Source organism: Penicillium citrinum (genome assembly GCF_028827155.1).
Source record: "Penicillium citrinum strain IBT 23319 chromosome Unknown utg000005l:1.0-1900146.0:1.0-1900348.0, whole genome shotgun sequence".
Classification (NCBI taxonomy): domain Eukaryota; kingdom Fungi; phylum Ascomycota; class Eurotiomycetes; order Eurotiales; family Aspergillaceae; genus Penicillium; species Penicillium citrinum.
Window position 1 is genome coordinate 396,923 of NW_026622690.1, and position 19,499 is coordinate 416,421.

The following is a 19,499-nucleotide window of genomic DNA, read 5'->3' on the forward strand; positions in this document are numbered from 1 at the left end:
ACTACATGTATTAGTATGGACGTACCAACTAAAAATGAATATGCGTCGCCACCCGAACTCATTCCGGCAGTACCCGCTTTTGACCTCGCCAACCTTAATTTTTCTTCCTTGCAACCTCGTTTTTCTCCTTCACAATCGCATTGTTGAACGCTCTCCCTCTTTCGTACATAACATACAACAGTTTCAACTACATACAATGAGCTTTTAATTTCCGTGCTCTTTTCCCGCGGAAAGAGGCTCGTCCGTTGTTAGAGGGGAAATCTTTGAACTGGTGCCACCGGAGCCCCGTTTGGGCTATATCTGACTTCAGCAAAATTAGTCACCGGGTGGTTACGGACATCCAGGTACATATCCATTCTCTGAGGATCAAAATTAGTTTCTTCGCATCTACAGTGTGAGCTGTGGGCATTCTCGTTTACTTTTTTTTTTTCCTTGGAGGAGTGCTTTTTATCTCACCATGGCGCCTTTGCTTGGCACGGATAACAACTGGAATGGTGGTACGGCATGCTCATCTCATAAGCCCGAAAAACTATCGTCTCATTCCAAGAGTATCTTATATGTTGACGCATATGACTCGTTCTCTTACAATGTCGTTGCATTACTTGAGGAAACACTCGATGTCAAAGTTACTGTGATGACAATTGACTCGACCTGGCCGAATGGAAGTATGCGTGAATTTTTGCGCCATTACGAAGCTATAGTTCTCGGTCCTGGACCTGGAAATCCCAATATTTCAGAAGACGTTGGAATCATGAAAGATATCTGGAATCTTCAAGAGACAGACTTACTCCCTGTTTTCGGTATCTGTCTTGGCTTTCAAAGTTTATGTCTGCATTATGGCATTCCTATCGAAAGGCTACCTTACCCGTTACATGGTCAAGTTCGACACATCACAACTGAAGCGAAGGATATATTTGAAAATATCCTTTCGCTTGAAGTGACACTTTATCATTCTCTCTATGCCGATCTTGGGGAGAAGGTTCAATCGCAACAGTTGCCCGTCAAAGAATTGGAGTTTTTGGCTTCATTGGCCCTCGAGGATAATAACACTTCAAAGCATCTGATCCCAATGGCTGTTCGACATCGTGAAAAGCCATTCTGGGGCGTTCAATTTCATCCCGAATCGTGCAAGTCAGAGAGAGAAGCTTGTGGGATGTTATTAAGAAATTGGTGGCAAATGGCTCTGAAATACAACAAAATCTCTGGTCGTGGTGGACATGGCCCGCTGCCGACAGCAATTATAACTCCCCATGAAGATACCACATCATTTCCGAGCATTGCCTATGACATGATGAAATGGAGCTCTGCCACCTCTGCATGCTCCTCGCATCGTGTCTCTGCTCGAGGTACGCTCAGTACTGAGGCGATCAGTGACATGTTTAATGCCCCTGGCTCTCCAACAGTGTTATTCCAATCCAACGGCCGATATAGCATTATCTCGGTCCCAAGTGACGGGGCTTGGAGGTTCGAATACTATATCGACACAAGGATGATCAAGATGTATCAACTGCATGGCGAGAAGCAAGTTATCGAGAAAAGCGCTTCTGTGGATCAGTTATGGGATGCCTTGCGTTATTTGATGGAATCGAAGAAAGTTGACTCTGGAAGTTCACAGATTCCCTTCTGGGGCGGCTTTCTTGGTTACTTCTCTTACGAGCTTGGCCTGGCTTGTCTACCACATTCTCACGCCCATGATTCACCATCACAAACACCCACTCCTAATCCCGACACTGAAAAATCCCCGGAGGGTCCTCCGGATGTTAGCCTGCTTTGGTGTGAACGAAGTATCGTCATTGATAATGAAACCGGTGATATTGTCATTCAATCGATAATCAAGTCCGATGATCTACCTGCCGGCTGGCTTGATCAAACCTTACAGCTCTTACAAGAGAGTGCTCATGGTACGCAGAATGATATAGAAGACGATGCCGCTTTTCTGGACCCCATTCTTTGCGAGGGTATCCATCTGAACCCAGAAGAAGAAACATATAAGCAGAAAATCGTAGCTTGTCAGGCACAGCTCGAAGCCGGCGAGTCATATGAGCTATGTCTTACAGGCGAAACATTGATTTCACTTCCCACGCCATCTCGACAGACTGATCGACTTGAATTTCCATGGAAATTGTACAAGAAGTTGCGAAAGTACAACCCAGCTGCATTCAGTGCCTTTGGTGACCTAGGAAACACAAAGATTGTCAGCAGCAGTCCGGAATGTTTCCTCAATTGGGATCGCGCTTCTATGCTTGAAATGAAGCCAATGAAAGGTACCGTGAGGAAATCACCCGAGATGACATTAGAGAAGGCCAAGGCCATCCTGGGATCTACGAAAGAAATGGCCGAGAACCTGATGATTGCTGATCTCATTCGCCATGATCTATACGGTATCTGTGGTTCTGGTGGCGTTCACGTTGAGAAGTTACTCGAGGTTGAGGATCACGGCCGAGTCTATCAGATGATTACCCATGTTAAGGGCAAAGTCAATCCTAAAGAACTAGGATGCTCTGTCCGACACATGCCTCAACTCAAAACCTCAAACATGGCCGTCCATGGTCTCACGGCTCTTCAGCGATGTCTGCCTCCTGGTTCTATGACAGGGGCCCCTAAAGAACGCTCTTGCAAGCACCTTCAAGCTATTGAGGCGCGGAAGCGCGGAATCTACTCCGGTGTCATGGGTTACCTTGACCTAGGCGGTGGTGGAAGCTTCTCAGTATTGATTCGTACTGCTTTTACCTGCAGCTCGACAGAAGATACTGGTCGACAGGTATGGAGGATTGGTGCCGGTGGTGCTGTCACTACTCTGAGTACTGCTGAAGGCGAGTGGCAGGAAATGCTGACCAAACTGCGCACTGTGCAAAATGTCTTCCGGCCTTCGCACACTGTCTGACCTGGTGGTTGCGATTGATGTCGCTATATTCTCGCTTTTTTATTTTACTCATTTTACATCTTTGTCGCCTTTCACAGGATCACGGAGCACTCTCAATGCGCATTCAACACCCGGATCTATGAGTGGGCTGGTGAGATTCATTCAACATATAGCGTTGGAGTTGGGGTTTTTCCTTATAGACATATATCACGTACTAGAACAAACATATTTGTCAATAGCAACTAACATAGATCTGTTCTTGGAAGTCTTAGTACTGAAGTAGAGGAGTGAAGGATAGCTTTTCGGTGACACTTATACTAGTCGGAGTCCGCGGTATCCTTATACTAGACAGCCATCAAGTAGGAAAATTAGTATACCTTCTTCTAGTAGACACTTCTATAATATAATAATTGCTCAGGTACTATTCAATAAATTCTAAGTAGATGTTACTATCGTTAATTGAAATCAGAGGGAAATAAATATATCGACTTCTGATTGTCGTAGCTTTAAACTCGGCATCGGCCATGCGCAAACAGTCTAAACCGCTTTTTCTCCGCTTCAACTCTCCGCCCTTCTTTATTTCAACCTCAAAACTTCGCTCAACATCCCATTTCTAGTCCAAGCTCGAAGCAACACCCAAGGCTAGCTCGAGATCAAAACCGACGCGATAGTTTCAAGCTTCTCATGGCAGGCCAAGATGCCTCAATGGAGGAGATCCTCTGGCGCTCTCCCCCGCACGTCCAGATGATGGGTGGTTACCTGCACTCCAACAACAGTAAGTGCTACGCGCAGTCGCAATTGGTCTCCAAACATCCTAATAACATGTTGCTCTTATTCTAAAAGTCTTGTTCTACTTCGCCGAATCACCTTTCTTTGACCCAACCTCGAATAATGCTTCCCTCGCTATTCAAGCAAATTACAACGAAGCTTTCCGCCATTTCGTGGAGACGCGTGAGGCATTCGAAGATAGGTTAAAGACAATGTCTGGTCTCGAATTCATCGTGTCATATGACCCGATACAAGCCGCAGCGCAACCCGACGGACGCTTTGCCCATGAACCGTCTAATATATGGGTAATTCGGAAGCAGAATCGGCGGAAGCGCAATGGAATGGACGACGAAGTTACCGTGATGTCAACATATTTCGTCGTTGGTGATTGCATTTATATGGCACCTTCTGTTGCAAGTGTAGTTGGGAACCGAATTGTACGTCCTTCGCCCCCGTCAAATCTAGACATAAGGCCACAACAACACGCTAACACCCAATTTCTTCTCATAGTTATCCGCCGTCACTTCTCTGACCCGCCTCATGAAAACCGCTTCGACCTTACCCAATTTCACCCCATCACATGGACACACATATCTACCACCAACAGCCCGTACCACCGAACCAGGCCAACAAGCCTCTCAACAGAGCAAAGAGAACACGCCCATGCCGGAACTCGCCTCCCAAACGCAATCCAGCACAGAAGCACCATCTACCAGATCAGGACTGGGTATATCAAATACCAATTCCAGTTACCAAGATACCCGCAGTCTAGCCGAAGCATTCAATCTATACACTCGCTACGGGGACGAATTCATGGACGAGAATCCTCTACAGGGTGAACCTGGCTCATTTATCCTGTCTAGGAACGCAGGTGATAATGAACGTGGGAATAAGAATACATCGAAGCCGGGTACTTTGCCGGTAACTGCAAATACGCCTGTGCCTGGACGAGTATCGACGCCGCAGGTTCGAGTTGATACACCTGGGAAAGCTTCGGATAAGAGTAATTCTCCGCCTAGTTCTGGTGATAATAAGGGGAAGAAGAAGAGTCGTGTTGTGAATTGAGTTTGTTTTTTGATACCCTTATAGTGATAGAGGTGGTTTGTTAAGAGCGTGAAACATGTCTAGCTTTTATTTTGATAAAAGTGAAGATAATAGATGAACTTTTGTTCTGACTGAGTTCAATCTCAGTCGTATCATGAAGTCAAGTTTGATATTCTACCCATCATGCCGAATACACTAGACACTGTGCGGGTTAATAGTACTGTATTTCACATTTGACATCAATGGGACAACTTACTATTGACCCATCTTTGCCTTTTGTTCATACATCTTATGCATTATAGACCTTGTATCTCTACTGGGGTAAGAACAGGAACACTCCACGAATCCTGATATTGAGATTTCACGCTCCAGATAGGTTCATTCGGCCTCGGAACTCGTGGTAGGGGGTATAATTGAGTGAATCGAGAGTGGTGTACTTCGTAATAATACACATCGTGCTCTATATCAGCAGAGAATCACTGATCTTCGTCGGACTTGGTACATACCATAGGTGCATACTACAAACGCAAGAGATACACCCTCTGCCCGATATGATATCGGATCCTCTCGCAGTTCAAGTTCAGATCGTGATCTTGCTTTTTATCACAAATGCAAAGAGTATACTTTTAGTTCTTACGATTGCCTCTATATGCATAAACACTCAGCAATGTTTTTGAATCCTGTAAATGACTAATCCTGGTGCTAATGCACGTTGAGAACTACACGGAAGAAACGGCACGAAACGGCACCCCGGCGGACGAATTTTGGCAATATTTCCAGAGGATCACTGCATGTAATATTCAATAAAAAGCCCGTAAGTTTCGGGCTTGCTGTCCTCCAAACCTACCAATAGGCGTACTTATGCCGTCCTATGGGGGCCAAAAGCTCGTCCACGCCCCATAAATCGATATCGATAACGGGCAGGCGTTACCGTAATCTTTCAGGCTTGTCGGTTGGCAGCCAGGGTCCATGTACCGTCATGGGGCCCCCTAAACAGTTTATGGTCAACTATAAAAGTCGATGTCGGCATGGCTTCAAAGATCTTCATGAACATTCAAGTTTGTTATTCCATCAATTTATTGGTAATATTTCTAGGAGATCTTATTCAAACATCCAAACTCGATAACCGAATTCAACAATTCTTGTTTGACCTATTCCGTTGTCATTATGCCAGACTGCTTTTCCAACACACCTTACAATTACCAGGAGCTTGATTATCCATGTTGGGGATCTCCGTTTAAGTTCAATCCTGGAAATATCTATCAAGATTCTGCCCTATCACAACAGCTATACAACCACGATGTGAACACAATCTTGTCGACCCCGATTTCATATCCTAAGGTCTCTACACCTTACGGAATGTCAAGGCCAAACACATCGGTGTTCCAGTCATCCAATACGAAGGCACAACAAGTAGAAACCCCCCATGATTCACTCTCTTTCGAATTGTTAAATGGCCCAGAGGCTATATACAACCAATCGAGGCCTCGCGAGCAATCATCAGCGATCGAACCAAGACAGCAGTCAGAGAAACCTGGCGAAAGTGCCACCCAGTCTATGAGCCCGGCTCATCTGAGCAATAGCCGGCAGTTGGAACATTGGTCAGTCATTATTCGAGCCTCTCAACGGTCTCCCATCGCTAATCTTGATAAAGCCAGCCATATAAATCCAGATACAGTTGCGGATGGCAAGGTTGCTCTTACGAAGGTCACTTTAAAAGCGAAGCTACCTTAATGCGTCATATATCATCCATCCATGTATCACCTAACAAGTTCAAATGTGAGTATTGCGGAAAGGGGCTCAATAGGAAAGATAGATATAAAGCTCATGTTCAAATGGTCCATCTGGGGAAAAGTTAAACCATACATGGACGATTTCAGGGATTCTTTTAGCACATTGTCGACGGGTATCTTAAGGAGGCCACACTATCGCTAGTATGAAATAGATGGTATAAGTCCAATTTAATAGTATTTATTGCCTTTTGACTATTTGGTTGCAGCGTTGCAAATGATATCCTTCTCCGGGCTTTGATATAGAAATTTGAACTATGACATGCCGGCGTTGAACATGAAGGTACCCATTTTGTGGACTGGTACCTGACAGTCTTCAATTCTGATGCTTTAATATGGTACACTGTCAGAAACTTACTACTATTAGAGTCCCTAAGTCCGGACCGCGGATATCTTCCAAGTAGTATTCATAGAGATAACTTTGGATTGGATTGATCTTCGTGGTACAAGTTCAAAGTACATTGATTCAATTATTCATGCTAGTAATCCAATATGCCATTTAAAAAAAAGAGAATATATTCATGTTTTTTCAAATAAAGTCTAGTCCGAATAGCAAAAGACCCCCTCCTTAAAATAGAAGTGTGCGGACATACTTCTGCTTCGGACATTGAACGTAGAGTCCCCCACTAAACCGGAAGAACCAGGACAAGCCATCATTCTAGGACCAGCAGAGCGATTTCACAGCGCGAAATAAACGCCAGTCAAACACATCCTAATGCTATACATAGTACGTCGGGAATAATCAGTGGATTTGATTTACCTCTACGAAATGGTGGGTCGTGGAAGCGCCGACGCTAATGCAGGCTAGTAAGAGCCGCGAAGAGGATGAACTTTGAAGTTCACCCGAAACGCTCAACCTCCTTCAAATATTTCCTAATTATAGAAAATTGGACAACCAGCAACCTATTTAACCCTGTCGAGGATTTCTGGGGTCTGAAGTAGAAATAAAATCTTTCACTAATAAGCTATCGATTTGACTATCAACCTTTCAACTCGTGCTCAAAGTTTCCTGGTCTCTAGTTCTTTTTATATTTGAAAATGGGCACCAGTGGTCTCAGATTTTGGCAAAAAGGAACCAGAACAAATACCAAGCGAAAACGTCTCACACACTATGACTATACAATCGGATGGATCTCTCCACTTGAAGTCGATCTCATAGCAGCACTGGAGATGTTGGACGAAAAGCACGGCAAACTACCTCAATCCCCAGCAGATCCTAACGTCTATCACTTTGGTAGTATTGCTGGCCACAATATCATTGTGGTCGGTCTCCAACGACCCGGAAATTCTGAAGCAGCCATTGTCACTGCTCGGATGCGCATCACTTTCCCAAATATTCGACTCAATCTCTTAGTTGGTATTGGAGGCGGAGTCCCTGTTCGAACTGAACAGGGAATGATTCGACTCGGCCATATCGTGGTCAGTAAGCCCGTTGGCCAGTACTCTGGCACTGTACAATATGAACGTGGAAAATCCGAGGTTGGAGGATTCCTTCGTTATGGGTTTCTGCCACCACCGCCACCAGTTCTCTTGTTAGCTGCGCAGTCTCTCGCAGCCCACCGAGCGCGTAAACGACAAGATCCATTGATCGAAAATATCCAACGCATTGATACAAATGATCCCAGACTACATCGCTACAGATATCCTGGAGCCGATAAAGACGTTCTCTCCCCAACCATGTATCATCATGGCCAAGAAAGCATATCTTGCGTGGAGAGTGTTTATGACTGTGATATGAGGCAACGGATTCCCAAAAATTCTGTCAGCGACATTCCCGACATCTTAGTCCATAGGGGAACGATTGCTTCTGGGGAATTTCCTGTGATAAATGGCGAAGAGCGGGATCAAATAGGGAAGCAATATGGGGCACTTTGCTTCGAAAGAGAAGCTGCTGGTGCATCAAATAGCTTTCCTTGTCTCGTTATTAGAGGTATATCTGATTATTGCGACTCCCATCAAGATAATCGATGGCACGGTTTTGCCTCTGCGGCTGCGGCTGCTTATGCCCGGGAATTGTTTTTTCATATACCAATATATCAAATGCAGAAGTAGGAGGGAGTTGAGTGTAATTATATTGCGAGAAATTCTAGTTGAACTTGATTTGGATCCAACCACTTTTGTATCTACATAACTTAGTAAATTGTGATGGGAGTAGTATAGAACAGGGAAGTGGATTGCCATCTCGAATTGGGCAGCACTTCAATCCGGAGTGACTCCCATGCACATGGGGGGGATTGGATTGGAATGTGAACTGGGGTTGTTGAGGATATCTCATTGGAAGACACTAAGGAGTGTCACGCGGGTCTAGTAGACTGAATATCTGAATGATCATTCCGCATAACACTCAGTGTACATCATAATATAGTGACGATACTTACCTATACTGACTGATATTTAAGAATAGTATTAAGTCAAAGATGGACCTTGGAACTGGGACTGTAGTTCTTGGAACTTGAACAAACCCACAAACCCAGTGGAGCCAAGTTGAAAAGAAACCAGTTTTGATGGACCAGTCGGACGTCTCAACCAGCCGGCGTGCTTTTTTTGAGTCACCAATTTATCTTATCGCGGGTGGAACCTTCCATTGAAAGGGTGCTTCTTTTCAGCTGGACACGTCACTACGAACTTCAACTTGAATATATTTCCGGAGACTCTGTGTCTCCTTCTACTCTGTTCTTGTTCATACATATACTGCATAATCTCATTCATTATGACCCAAGCTCAAGATAAGCCCGCGGTGGTCTGTGTATTGTGAGTCAATCATTTCCCTCCCCCGCCAATCTCCCCGCGACCCCAATATATATCCTCAACAACACACCCCAAGTCTCGACGAGACAAAGAGATTATCTCCGCCTTAACACGAGATGTACGTGGAATAATACATACTAACAGAAACTCTCTAGCTGCGGTGCTACACCAGGTAATCAACCAGTCCACCTGGAAGCCGCACGAACCCTCGCCCATGAATTCCACAAGAACAATGTCCAACTCGTATACGGCGGTGGTACAACGGGTCTGATGGGTGAAATAGCCCGAACTCTAGTGTCTCTCTCCGGACCAAAAGCAGTCCACGGCATCATCCCACGAGCTCTCGTCAAAGTCTCCAACAAGAGCAGCAACGGTAACGGCACCTCAGAGCAAACAAACGGCGAAGGCAAAGCCGCCGAGAGAGTTATTTCAAGCGACATTGAAGAAACGGGTATTCCCGAGTCAGAATATGGAGTCACGACTATCGTACCGGATATGCATACGCGTAAGCGCCTAATGGCTACGAAGGTTATGGAAGGGGGCAAGGGTTCTGGATTTGTTTCTTTGGCTGGTGGATTTGGAACCATTGAAGAAGTTATGGAGATGACTACTTGGAATCAACTTGGTATTCACCGGGTAGGTGTGGTATTGGTTAATATCAATGGATACTGGGATGGGTTGTTGGCTTGGGTGCGTAATGCAGTCGAGGCTGGATTTATTAGTGGTGAGAATGGTTCTATCTTGGCTGAGGCGAGTGATGTTACACAAGTTTGGCCGAAATTGTTGGAGTATCAGGTTAGTCGGGATCGGATGCAGTTGAATTGGGGTCAAGAGTAAATTTGAAGATACATTTGGATCGGGATATATTATATAGATCCATACATTGCGCAAGGAGCTCGGGGTTCTGAATTCTCTAGGGCTTTCTTTCGGATTACTTTTCCTTCTTCTTTATTTTGTGCTTTCCTTGGTGTTCTACTTCTCTCCGGATTTCGGTCTTTCGGTATCGGTTTTAGTACCATGGACAGCGAGTAGACGATAGAGTAGAATCAATCATAAGCTTCTTGAAAGAAACAAAAAGGAAGAAAAAGAGTCACAGCATAAGCAAAGATTTCATGTCTATGCGAATCATTAAAAAGTCAAGAAATTTATGAGTCGACCTCCATAGTCTCCTCTCCAGCACCCTCTGCTCGCTCAAGAGCCTCCAGCAAAGGCACTGTCTCCTGACCTTCATACAGCTTGAAGCTCTCAACACGACCCTTTGATCCCTCAGGCGCCAACCCAACCACACCAACCGAAGTATTATCCACTGTAAGCTCCTTGTCCTGCGAGAGGGTCTCTTTGAGAGCTCGCAAGCCGTGGGTAATCAGCTCATCACGGCTCGTATCGGCAAACTTATCAAGATTCCGTTCGAGGTATGTACGAGCCATTTGAGAACGAGCACCGATAGCACAGGCAACCATCTCATTTGTCAGGCCCGAGGGCTGGAATTCAAACAGATGCGGACCGGCCTCATCGACACCAGCAACCAATAGACCCACGCCGTAAGGTCGTTTTCCATACTGCTGCGTGTTGATCTGTGCCCGGTCACCAATTTGCGTAACAATACGGTCCAGCGGAATTGGTCGGCCATAGGTCATCTTGGAACCGAGAGATTGCTGCTTCATGAAGTTGGAGAGGACGCGGGCGTCGGAGGCCAGACCTGCGATGGCAATGGCCATGTGGGAATCGATCTCGATGATCTTCTTCTGATAAGAGGAAAGTTCTTCGGCATTACGCTATTTTAAAACAAGGTAGAGGTTAGTAGAGTATCATGGAGGGGAGCTGATGAGAAAACGAACCTTGAGGCCAACCAGCACTACATGTGTCTTGTTCACCAATCCAACAACCACGGATCCTTGCTTCACTGCTTCCTGTGCGTATTCAACCTGGAATATCCGCCCTTGTGGGGAGCTTCATGGCATCTTGTTAGAGCTGATTGTTAATCGCAAAGTGGCCGGGGTCGGTCTTGTTCTTACAAGGTGACGGCATCGTTGTCGTAGTTGTTTCTGAACATCGCGAAAGAGATAGACTAAACTATCTCAGAAATATAGATTATCAAAGAATGAAATCTCACAATCGAATAAGGAGGGGAAAAGAGAAAGCACAACAGAGAAAGGGACTCGAAAGCGGAGATGGGGGAAGCTGAGCCAGGCAGTTGAAGGTGACGCGGTGTGAAGCATCGAGCTCTCGTTGCCTGAGGCCACAACACCCAGTGACCTTCAGGCGCCAACGTCACTCATTCCGCTCTTCTCCAAGCAGCTCTCTTTTCTCCCCCTCGATCCCTGTCAATGGGGTTGTCATCCCTGAACTACTGCGGTAACCCCTCTATCTGATACTTGCGCCGTCACCACATCACTCAAATTCCTCTCTCCGCGACACCCGAACGGGCCTCGGCGACTCCGCAATCATGGCAGCTGGTCTTAAGACTATTATCGCGCTTTCGTTTGTACGCAGAATCACCTCTGTTAACTCACCTTGGTGGAAGAATCAAGACATGCTGACATGGACTAGGTGCTTGCGATTGGATTCCTCCTCGTTATCCTCTCCTCCGCGCTATGGCATAAATACTGGCCTTTGTTGGTCGTAGCCATCTATATCATTGCGCCACTCCCCAATTGGATCTGTGGACGATGTGCCAACCCGGATGATTTTATGGACAGCTCGAGTAATGCAGCGATGGACTTTGGGCGGTTTATGACTGGGTTCTTGGTTCTGACTGGTATTGGTGAGTTGCTTCTCTTCTTATTGCGTCACTTTGCCTATCAGCTATTTCCCATTGGAATACTTGGAAACAATTATGGAAAATATTGTACCAATTCCCTCGAAGGCAGTTCATTTGTTTTTGACTCAACGATGTGATTGCGGTTGTTCTTAAACCATTGCTAATACCCACCTCTAGCCCTCCCCGCAGTTCTAGCCCACAGCGGAGCGATTGAGATCCCAGCCATGATCATGTCCATCTTTGGTGGTCTGCTAATTTACGGAACTATCATCAGCTTCTCTATGTTCTTCCAGGAGCAAGAAGAGTTTTGATTGCGAATTACGGCTTCATGGTTTGGTACAGCCGGTCCTATCTTTCGTTCCTTGAAGGACAAAGAGAGACCCTCTTTGTGCATTTGATTAGCTTTCATGATGATTTCCTTTACGCGATTAGTTTGATTTTCATGTATTGACAATATACTCCGAATGAGTGCCGGAACTGGGTTCAGTCTCAACTTGCCATACTTATAGCTCGCATTGCGTTAATTACGATACTCTGGATGGTTTTTGACACAGTGTATATATATGACTATTCATTTTGATTTCATCTTCATCGATTCTGTTTGTACAGTAGATACATATACAGCATGTATGATCTCATCAGACTGTTCAAAGCTGTACAATCCACGTGACTGCGCGCGTCCAGGCGCGTCGGCGGGCTTGCAGAATGCCGCTGCTTGACCGCTCACTTCAACAACACCACAAAGATGAATGCGAGGGTATTCCAACCTCTGAAGTCTCGAAAATGAACGTCTGGTCAGGGTCTATTACCTTAGATTCAGACCGGCTATTAGAAGGTAAGTTCATGAACACGGATGTCTCTCATACAGTCTGCTGACCCGCTAGGAATCCACTTGATTGACCCGACGTCACATTGGCAATGCGATGTATCCAAAGATAGCAAACTCGAGCTTCGAAGCTTCGTGAACCCAGCATTAATCCCACTTCATGCCCGCGTTGGTCCCAATCTCGAACTGCACGCACCAAACCCAACAACGTCACAATGGCTCCAGCGCAAATTGACCGGCTCAATCTGGCTGAACGAAGATGATTTACACCAGTCATTACAATGTCCTGTTGGCCTTTTGGTCGGCGTAAGTAGCAGTACAATAAGAAAAACCGGTGCTGTTACTTCAGACTTCTTGGTATATGGTGTTTTATCCAGTGCAACATCCTGTACGCGGCCACCCACGCCTCCACGATCGTCACCATCAGAGCCAAACAATACGCAGAATTCAGCAACAAAGCCCTATGAACTGCGGGTGTATGCAGCTCCTCTCTCGGTGACCCTACTCACGCAAGCCAGAGCCTTCCCTTCCCCACCACAGAGCTCTAGCGGCGAACATGGCCCTGCCCCTGCAGAGTTCCTCCCAGATATAAGCTCGCCGAGCCCTAAACGGAAAAGAGTAGCAACACTGTTTGAGAGCGCAGCACAACACCACAGACGCGTTCGCCAAAGAGGCGGCGAAGCCGTCTCACAAATGATGGCGCCGTCAAGACCAAATTCCTCATCGCAAAACATCTCCTCGCTTCGTATAAAGCGAGAACCCGAGGATGACCCGCCAGGTCTGCCAAGTCTCGACCGCATTGCTGCTCGCAGATCACGATCTGTGTCTATTGGAGCAAACCTACACCGACAGGGTAGTTTCCGCAGTGCTCGAGGTATGAACCCCAGTGCCAATGCTGATCCAACAAAGCGTGCAACAACGCCAAATCCATTTCTGGATCCGGGTGCTCGTCGTGGATCACAATCGCAATCCCAGCAAATCCAACCACCGTCCGCATTGTCCTCTTTCATGGAGGAAGAAAAACCTATCACAACGACACCTTCATCCCCGCCGAAGAACCCCGATACTATCATCGCGGAAAACAAAAACCTCATCACAAGAACGATTCTCACTTGTATGCGGCTCTACGGCTTCCACCGTTCCAACACGAAGTCATCGAACAAAGTAGCTGCAGGCGCTGGGGATCCAGACCCAGAAGGATCAAATGCGACTCCAGCGCCGGAGGTATTACGTGCAGAGACACCAGCTCCTAATGCCTCAGCTGATGACGATGAATTTAAGACAATGTATCACGTCACTTACAAAGCAGCCGCATTTGCCTTGCGCAAATACCTGAAAGATCCGGCGGTGACTGGTTGCTCTCCTTTGCTTTTGGAGAAGGGTAAAGCGATGACATGCATTGATGAGCTACTTCGAATCTTCTGCGAAGATCATTGAACGAACTCTTCATCGAAATATTAGGCTATGCCTATGCTATGACTTACGAATTGATGTACATAACTACTCATTTGGATCGGCGTTAGTGTTGGAAGGGCTATTTTGCACGGAGTCATGTTCGAATATCTCGCATAATTACTTAGCAATCATTATTTGTTCACGTCAACATGCAGATATCTTTCGGTAGACCTCCATTTCAGTCTACAGCGCCTTTAAATATAAGATCAAGGTTACCACGGAAAACAAAGAAAAAACCAATAAAATCATAGAATAATTGATCGACGCTAAGCTCCAACAGACAAATCAAAGAAGCGAACATCAGAACTTAAATCCATCATGTCCACGCATAAAGTACAAAAAAAAAATAATCCAATTCGCTCATCTTGCATAACCCAGTTGAGCCCGTCACTAGAAACTCACTACAATGCAAGATTGTAGGTATAGTCGTCCTCGATATTCTGCGAAACCCATAGAACGATTGAACTACCGGAATCAGTATACGTGAGCATAAGTGTCATGGGAGAATACGAATACTTTACATACCTCAACATAACCAATCCATTAGCAACGACATTCGCAATACCAAAGTAAAGCGTTTGAATGGGATAATCTTTAATAAGATATTTGAGGACCATAACCGTCTGAAAAAGTCAGTACCAAATAATTCCTAATCTTTCAAACACAATCCCCTCCACATCCCTTTAAAAAAGAAAGTGGGAAAAGAGATCCACCCCCCCAATGCAATATCCTATGGGAGAGGATGAATATGAATCGCATATGCACTTACCACACTACCAGCAAGACCACCCGCCAAAAGCGCGAATCCAAGGAAAAGCACAAAACGCGCTTTCCAAGCAACTCCACTCCCACTATAGCTAAAACTATCCGCCTGAAGCCGCGACTTCTCAATCGAATTGATAACCAACATTCCTAGCGCCGAGCAAATCCCCGGAATCCAGTCGACGAATTGAATATGCACGTCTGATCCATTGCGGGGACTATGCGAGAAAGATGCGACGTCAATCAGGAAGAAGAAACCTGCGGCGAACTATTCGAGTAGGTGTGGTGTGTTAGTGGGATCTGGGTTTGGGGGGATGTCGCTGCGGCCTGGTTGAGTGGAACTGGACGGGATGGGATGGACTCACCAGTGCGCCGGAGGTGTAGACTCCTGTGTTTCGGACGGCGGAGTTGTTGAGCCACTCTGGCTTTGAGAAGCGGAAGAGACGGTTGCTTGAGACGTCCATGGTGATTGGGTAGTTGTGTTAGTTGTTGGTGTTGGTGATGGAGCTTAGCTGCGGTTTGCGATGACGGAGGGATTGCCGGGCGGTGAGAAATGCTACAGTATTAAAGCATAAGTTTGAAACAATCCGCTGTTGATTTCACATACCGCCTATGGATTATACTATCATTCCTTTACGTTTTGATATGGCAGAAAGAGTGGCAGAAAGAAGGGTAGTCGCAAACTAATGTTCGGGCACTGTACGTATTAGCCCTAAGTATTCGATTTCCAAATTGGTAGTCACTCACTACTTACCATCACCAACCAACTCGTTACTACTGACTAAATGCATTACGACCAGTCTCTATTTAAAGTCATTCTGTCTACTCAAGGGTTACTGTGCACATTCCCCAAATGCCCAGTCATGGCGGCTATCTGATGATGGGCACTCCCGACATGCTCTAAACTCTGATGAATGAATGAATGAAATACAGGCGGGCGGAATTTAATGCTACGCTTGATGGAATATACCTGAACAGCTGATGGGATAAAGCGACACTCTTGAAGAAGACTTGTAAAGACCCAACTCTGGCATCTCCATCTGTATTTATCTAACGGTGATATGGGGTATAGGTGTAATCCCTTCTTCTGGGTTTGTCAGACCTGACGTTATCAGGATCCTTTCTTCTCACGCGCCCACTATTGTCATCGTCGGCAATATAGCTCACTCCATCAGAGAAACTATCTTCTGTCCTTTTATCCCGACGGGACTTAGAGATTCCGTCGCCAATATTCAGATCGAAATCGCCTTCGTCGGCAGTGCGAATATTGATGGATGTCCCTTCCCCAGATCTCGAGGAAAATCTAAGAGTCATGCCATCCGGTACCAAAGTCATAGGCTTCGTTCCAGATGTCTCGCCTGATGTAACGGGTTCGCTTTCTTTTGCATGCGTTTGGGAATCGGGAACTGCTTTGGCGCTTGATGCATCTGGGGAATATCCCCTGTACTCGTAATCCCTCTCATCAAAATAAGCCTTTCCTCTACGCCGGCGGCGAGAATCTGCCACCGTAAGTTGAGCATCGTGATCAAGACCATAATATGATTTCATCTGTCTTCGATTGCGTTGTTCGGGATCATAGTCCAGAACGAAAGGCTCCGAGGCCAATGGTCCCTTATATTCGTAATCTCTTTCATCCCGGTAGGCCTTTTCTCTATGCTGACGGCGAGGATTCGCTACGTTAAGTTGAGCACCACGATTAACTCCATGAAAAGATTTTGTCTGTCTTCGATCATGCTCTTCGGGATCATCATTTTTAACAAAAGGCTCCGAGGCCCATGATGATGGATTTGTGGCGGATTGGGTGCCGATGGGTCTGGGATCCGTAGGGGTCATATCTTGATGTATCTTTGGAGCAAGCTTGCGTACTTGAGCTGGTGGCATCTGATGGCGGAAAACGGCCTCTCTGTCATCTATCCTTTGTTCCTCACTTTCTTCAAAGGCTCGAACTTCTCGGTCAGATCTTATATATGCACGCTCACGAGCTCTGCTAACTCGAGATTGTTCGGCACGTCCTGAGCCCTCGTTGTCATCCAGGCCTGAAAAAGGACCATACAGAGAGGCAGGTCGCGGGGGTTGTCTCGAATAAAGATTCGCATTGGGCCCGTATCGCCGACGGTCGAAAGGATAGTATGGAGTACGGGACTCAGGCTGTTCGTATTCCGACACATAATCAGATTCATCTTTGGGGTCGTCATCAGAAATATAGCGATTAGGAGCTTTGAACTTCTTAGAGCGATGGGGCTTCGAGTCTGCCTGTGATACATGTTGGTCATGATATACGGTATTTGAATGTCGCCGGGACGGCTGGACGAATGGGTTGTATAGTGTCTCAGTACCGGGGATATCAGACCGTGGTTCTGTAGAAACAGGTTCGCGTTCTGATTCCCCATAGTTAATTAGCGCGGACGTATAAGCGTCGGCATCTTCGAAATAGGGTTGACGATGCGATGAACCTCTGCCCATGAGTTCTTCTATAGCCCTTCTTTCCATGTCTGACTCTGATTGTAGTTCAGACTGCACTTGAGAAGATGGGATATCAGCCATGGTGTTTTCTATATGCGCTTGTCCGTCCACAGAGTTCACAGATCCCTCTATGTTTTCCCAGTTTTGTTCTGTCTGAAATTCAGTTCCCTGCGTAACGGATTCATCTGGCCCACCACTCCAGCTCGGATTAAGGTGATCGTTGATAGAGCCTTCACTAAAATCAACAGACAGCGAAGATTCCAAACTACCACCAGCTGTACTCTGAGCGCGAGCAAGCCCACCGTCAACTTTTTTCTCATTGACATCGTCATCATCAGGAGTTGGCAAGACGAAAAGGGCCAGTTGCTGAAGATGTCTCGCTAGATGCTGTTGGAAACGAACTGGACTCGAAATAGGTGGCTTTTTGCACAGTGGGCATTTCTGAGGAGAGGATATTGACCGTTCTGACAATTTGGAAATTACTTCTATCTGGTCTTCTGTAAGGTCTTTCTTATGGAACTGTTCGACGTGACCAAGGAAGAGTGACTCAGTCTGGAACAAAGAGGAACAGTCGTTACAAAACCATTCTCGTCGATGAAATTGTCGTTCATGCTCTGCCCACTCAGTGTAACTATCGTAAAGCTGATTTGGTTTAGCGCAGTCACCAAATGTGCATATATACGGCCTCAAATCTCCGTAAACGTGATACTTCCAGTCTTCAATGGTCTCAAAAATGACTGCCTGGTAGCAGTAAGGACAGAAGATAGCTCTTGAATTTGGTAGCTCTTCAGTAGCTACTAGTGCTCGTCGACGTGGAGGTGGTGGTACTCTAATAGTTTCTTTATGTTCCCCAGTGGTGGATGTCGCTGCTGAGAACCTCGTTCGTCCTGATTCAGACGTAACGTCGACTTCGATGGGCCGAATGGTTGAAACAGTAGTATTCTGCGTCCATTTTGTCGAGATACTTTTTCCAATAGACCTAGCTTCGATACTTCCAATTTGCATAGTCTGTTTGGTCAGGTCATCTTCCTCACTGTGCTTGTCTACAGCGTCGTCTATATGACTCGAAATCTTCTCTACATGATACTTATGGTACGCTAGTAGTTGACGACGCTTGGTGTTTGCTTTGCCGAGACGCTGGGCGAGAACACTGTCAGGGGAAATGCCAAACTTGGTTGCAACATGCTGAATATCGTGTGGCTCAAAGTGACTGAGATTGATACGCGATGCTTTGGCGGTTCGATCACGGTGCGCAAGATTTTGAAGGGCCACTGAGAACTTATACCTGCATTCAATTAATAACGAAATCCTTGGGCCTCAGAATAATTTGGGTACAAATGCTACTTACAGACTGGTGACTGTAAATTGAATATCTTTCAAGTATTCGTCAAGTCTTGAATGCTCATTGCTTTCGGCTTTGATTTGCTCCCAAAAGTTATCTCCGTCCGAATCTTCCGATTCTGAATCATTTGGTTTAAAATCGGTAAAGTAGAAAATTTTCTCTGCAGAGTACTTGCTCTCTTCGGGTAATAAACGAATTGCTAAAAAAGAATGAGTATAAGAAAACTGGAGTCTCGAATACCACATACCTCCTTTGAGCGCTTCAGAGATATCATGGATATGGTTCTGTACTTCATGACGTAGGCTTGAGGCTTCTCTAAGCCTGTGGTCTAGCGAGAGCCTATCGCTTGGTTTACGATGAGCTCCGAAATTGCCCACCCAGACTCTGAATCTGCCCAAGTCATCATCCAATCTAGACCTGTTTTCTTCTCCAGCCGGTAGAAGTTTCGATAGTGAGATAAAGTGGGCGAAACATTGGTTAGTTAGGCTTGATATAGTGGAATCAGTCTCAGAGTCCATTGTAGAAACGACTTATGGACCGGCGTTTCTATTTGCATAAGCTGTCGTTGAACGGTGGAGTAAACTCCTTGAGATGTTTAGAGATGAGACTTTGGCAAAATAGGGTTTTATGCCTTTATAACTGTTGAAATTCAGGATATTTGGCGTTCCTCCCGAATA

At 45.9% G+C, this 19,499-nt stretch overlaps 10 protein-coding genes across 10 annotated transcripts, besides 1 other annotated feature; 7 read left to right on the forward strand and 3 right to left on the reverse strand.

Moving 5' to 3' along the window:
* Positions 1-457: 457 nt before the first annotated feature.
* On the forward strand, positions 458-2,884 carry pabA (aminodeoxychorismate synthase pabA; the record flags this gene model as incomplete). The annotated part of the gene is made up of 1 exon (XM_056644886.1): positions 458-2,884. One exon carries the CDS (start codon positions 458-460, stop codon positions 2,882-2,884), a length of 2,427 nt encoding a protein of 808 aa, XP_056500124.1.
* A 663-nt stretch (positions 2,885-3,547) lies between these two features.
* med6 (mediator complex subunit MED6) lies at positions 3,548-4,696 on the forward strand (the record flags this gene model as incomplete). The annotated part of the gene is made up of 3 exons (XM_056644887.1): positions 3,548-3,638; positions 3,707-4,068; positions 4,142-4,696. The coding sequence occupies 3 exons, from the start codon at positions 3,548-3,550 to the stop codon at positions 4,694-4,696; spliced, it is 1,008 nt and encodes a 335-aa protein (XP_056500125.1).
* A 1,146-nt stretch (positions 4,697-5,842) lies between these two features.
* Positions 5,843-6,409, forward strand: N7469_005969 (uncharacterized protein; the record flags this gene model as incomplete). Its single annotated transcript, XM_056644888.1, has 1 exon — positions 5,843-6,409. The coding sequence occupies one exon, from the start codon at positions 5,843-5,845 to the stop codon at positions 6,407-6,409; it is 567 nt and encodes a 188-aa protein (XP_056500126.1).
* Positions 6,410-7,503: 1,094 nt separating this feature from the next.
* N7469_005970 (5'-methylthioadenosine/S-adenosylhomocysteine nucleosidase family protein) lies at positions 7,504-8,517 on the forward strand (the record flags this gene model as incomplete). Its single annotated transcript, XM_056644889.1, has 1 exon — positions 7,504-8,517. The coding sequence occupies one exon, from the start codon at positions 7,504-7,506 to the stop codon at positions 8,515-8,517; it is 1,014 nt and encodes a 337-aa protein (XP_056500127.1).
* Positions 8,518-9,175: 658 nt separating this feature from the next.
* N7469_005971 (LOG family protein) lies at positions 9,176-10,050 on the forward strand (the record flags this gene model as incomplete). Its single annotated transcript, XM_056644890.1, has 2 exons — positions 9,176-9,216; positions 9,369-10,050. The coding sequence occupies 2 exons, from the start codon at positions 9,176-9,178 to the stop codon at positions 10,048-10,050; spliced, it is 723 nt and encodes a 240-aa protein (XP_056500128.1).
* A 308-nt stretch (positions 10,051-10,358) lies between these two features.
* pre5 (proteasome core particle subunit alpha 6) lies at positions 10,359-11,284 on the reverse strand (the record flags this gene model as incomplete). The annotated part of the gene is made up of 3 exons (XM_056644891.1): positions 11,229-11,284; positions 11,052-11,163; positions 10,359-10,988 (listed from the first exon to the last, which is right to left on the reverse strand). The coding sequence occupies exons 1-3, from the start codon at positions 11,264-11,266 to the stop codon at positions 10,359-10,361; spliced, it is 780 nt and encodes a 259-aa protein (XP_056500129.1). The 5' UTR covers positions 11,267-11,284.
* A 30-nt stretch (positions 11,285-11,314) lies between these two features.
* Positions 11,315-11,398: a sequence feature (Short protein (N7469_005973, KAJ5231385.1) was converted to a misc_feature.).
* A 261-nt stretch (positions 11,399-11,659) lies between these two features.
* On the forward strand, positions 11,660-12,285 carry N7469_005974 (Vps55 family protein; the record flags this gene model as incomplete). Its single annotated transcript, XM_056644892.1, has 3 exons — positions 11,660-11,698; positions 11,764-11,977; positions 12,152-12,285. 3 exons carry the CDS (start codon positions 11,660-11,662, stop codon positions 12,283-12,285), a joined length of 387 nt encoding a protein of 128 aa, XP_056500130.1.
* Positions 12,286-12,757: 472 nt separating this feature from the next.
* Positions 12,758-14,237, forward strand: N7469_005975 (uncharacterized protein; the record flags this gene model as incomplete). Its single annotated transcript, XM_056644893.1, has 2 exons — positions 12,758-12,809; positions 12,859-14,237. 2 exons carry the CDS (start codon positions 12,758-12,760, stop codon positions 14,235-14,237), a joined length of 1,431 nt encoding a protein of 476 aa, XP_056500131.1.
* Positions 14,238-14,656: 419 nt separating this feature from the next.
* N7469_005976 (UPF0220 family protein) lies at positions 14,657-15,481 on the reverse strand (the record flags this gene model as incomplete). The annotated part of the gene is made up of 4 exons (XM_056644894.1): positions 14,657-14,720; positions 14,781-14,878; positions 15,025-15,285; positions 15,383-15,481. 4 exons carry the CDS (start codon positions 15,479-15,481, stop codon positions 14,657-14,659), a joined length of 522 nt encoding a protein of 173 aa, XP_056500132.1.
* A 586-nt stretch (positions 15,482-16,067) lies between these two features.
* Positions 16,068-19,340, reverse strand: N7469_005977 (uncharacterized protein; the record flags this gene model as incomplete). Its single annotated transcript, XM_056644895.1, has 3 exons — positions 16,068-18,765; positions 18,829-19,021; positions 19,070-19,340. The coding sequence occupies 3 exons, from the start codon at positions 19,338-19,340 to the stop codon at positions 16,068-16,070; spliced, it is 3,162 nt and encodes a 1,053-aa protein (XP_056500133.1).
* Between the last annotated feature and the right edge of the window lie 159 nt (positions 19,341-19,499).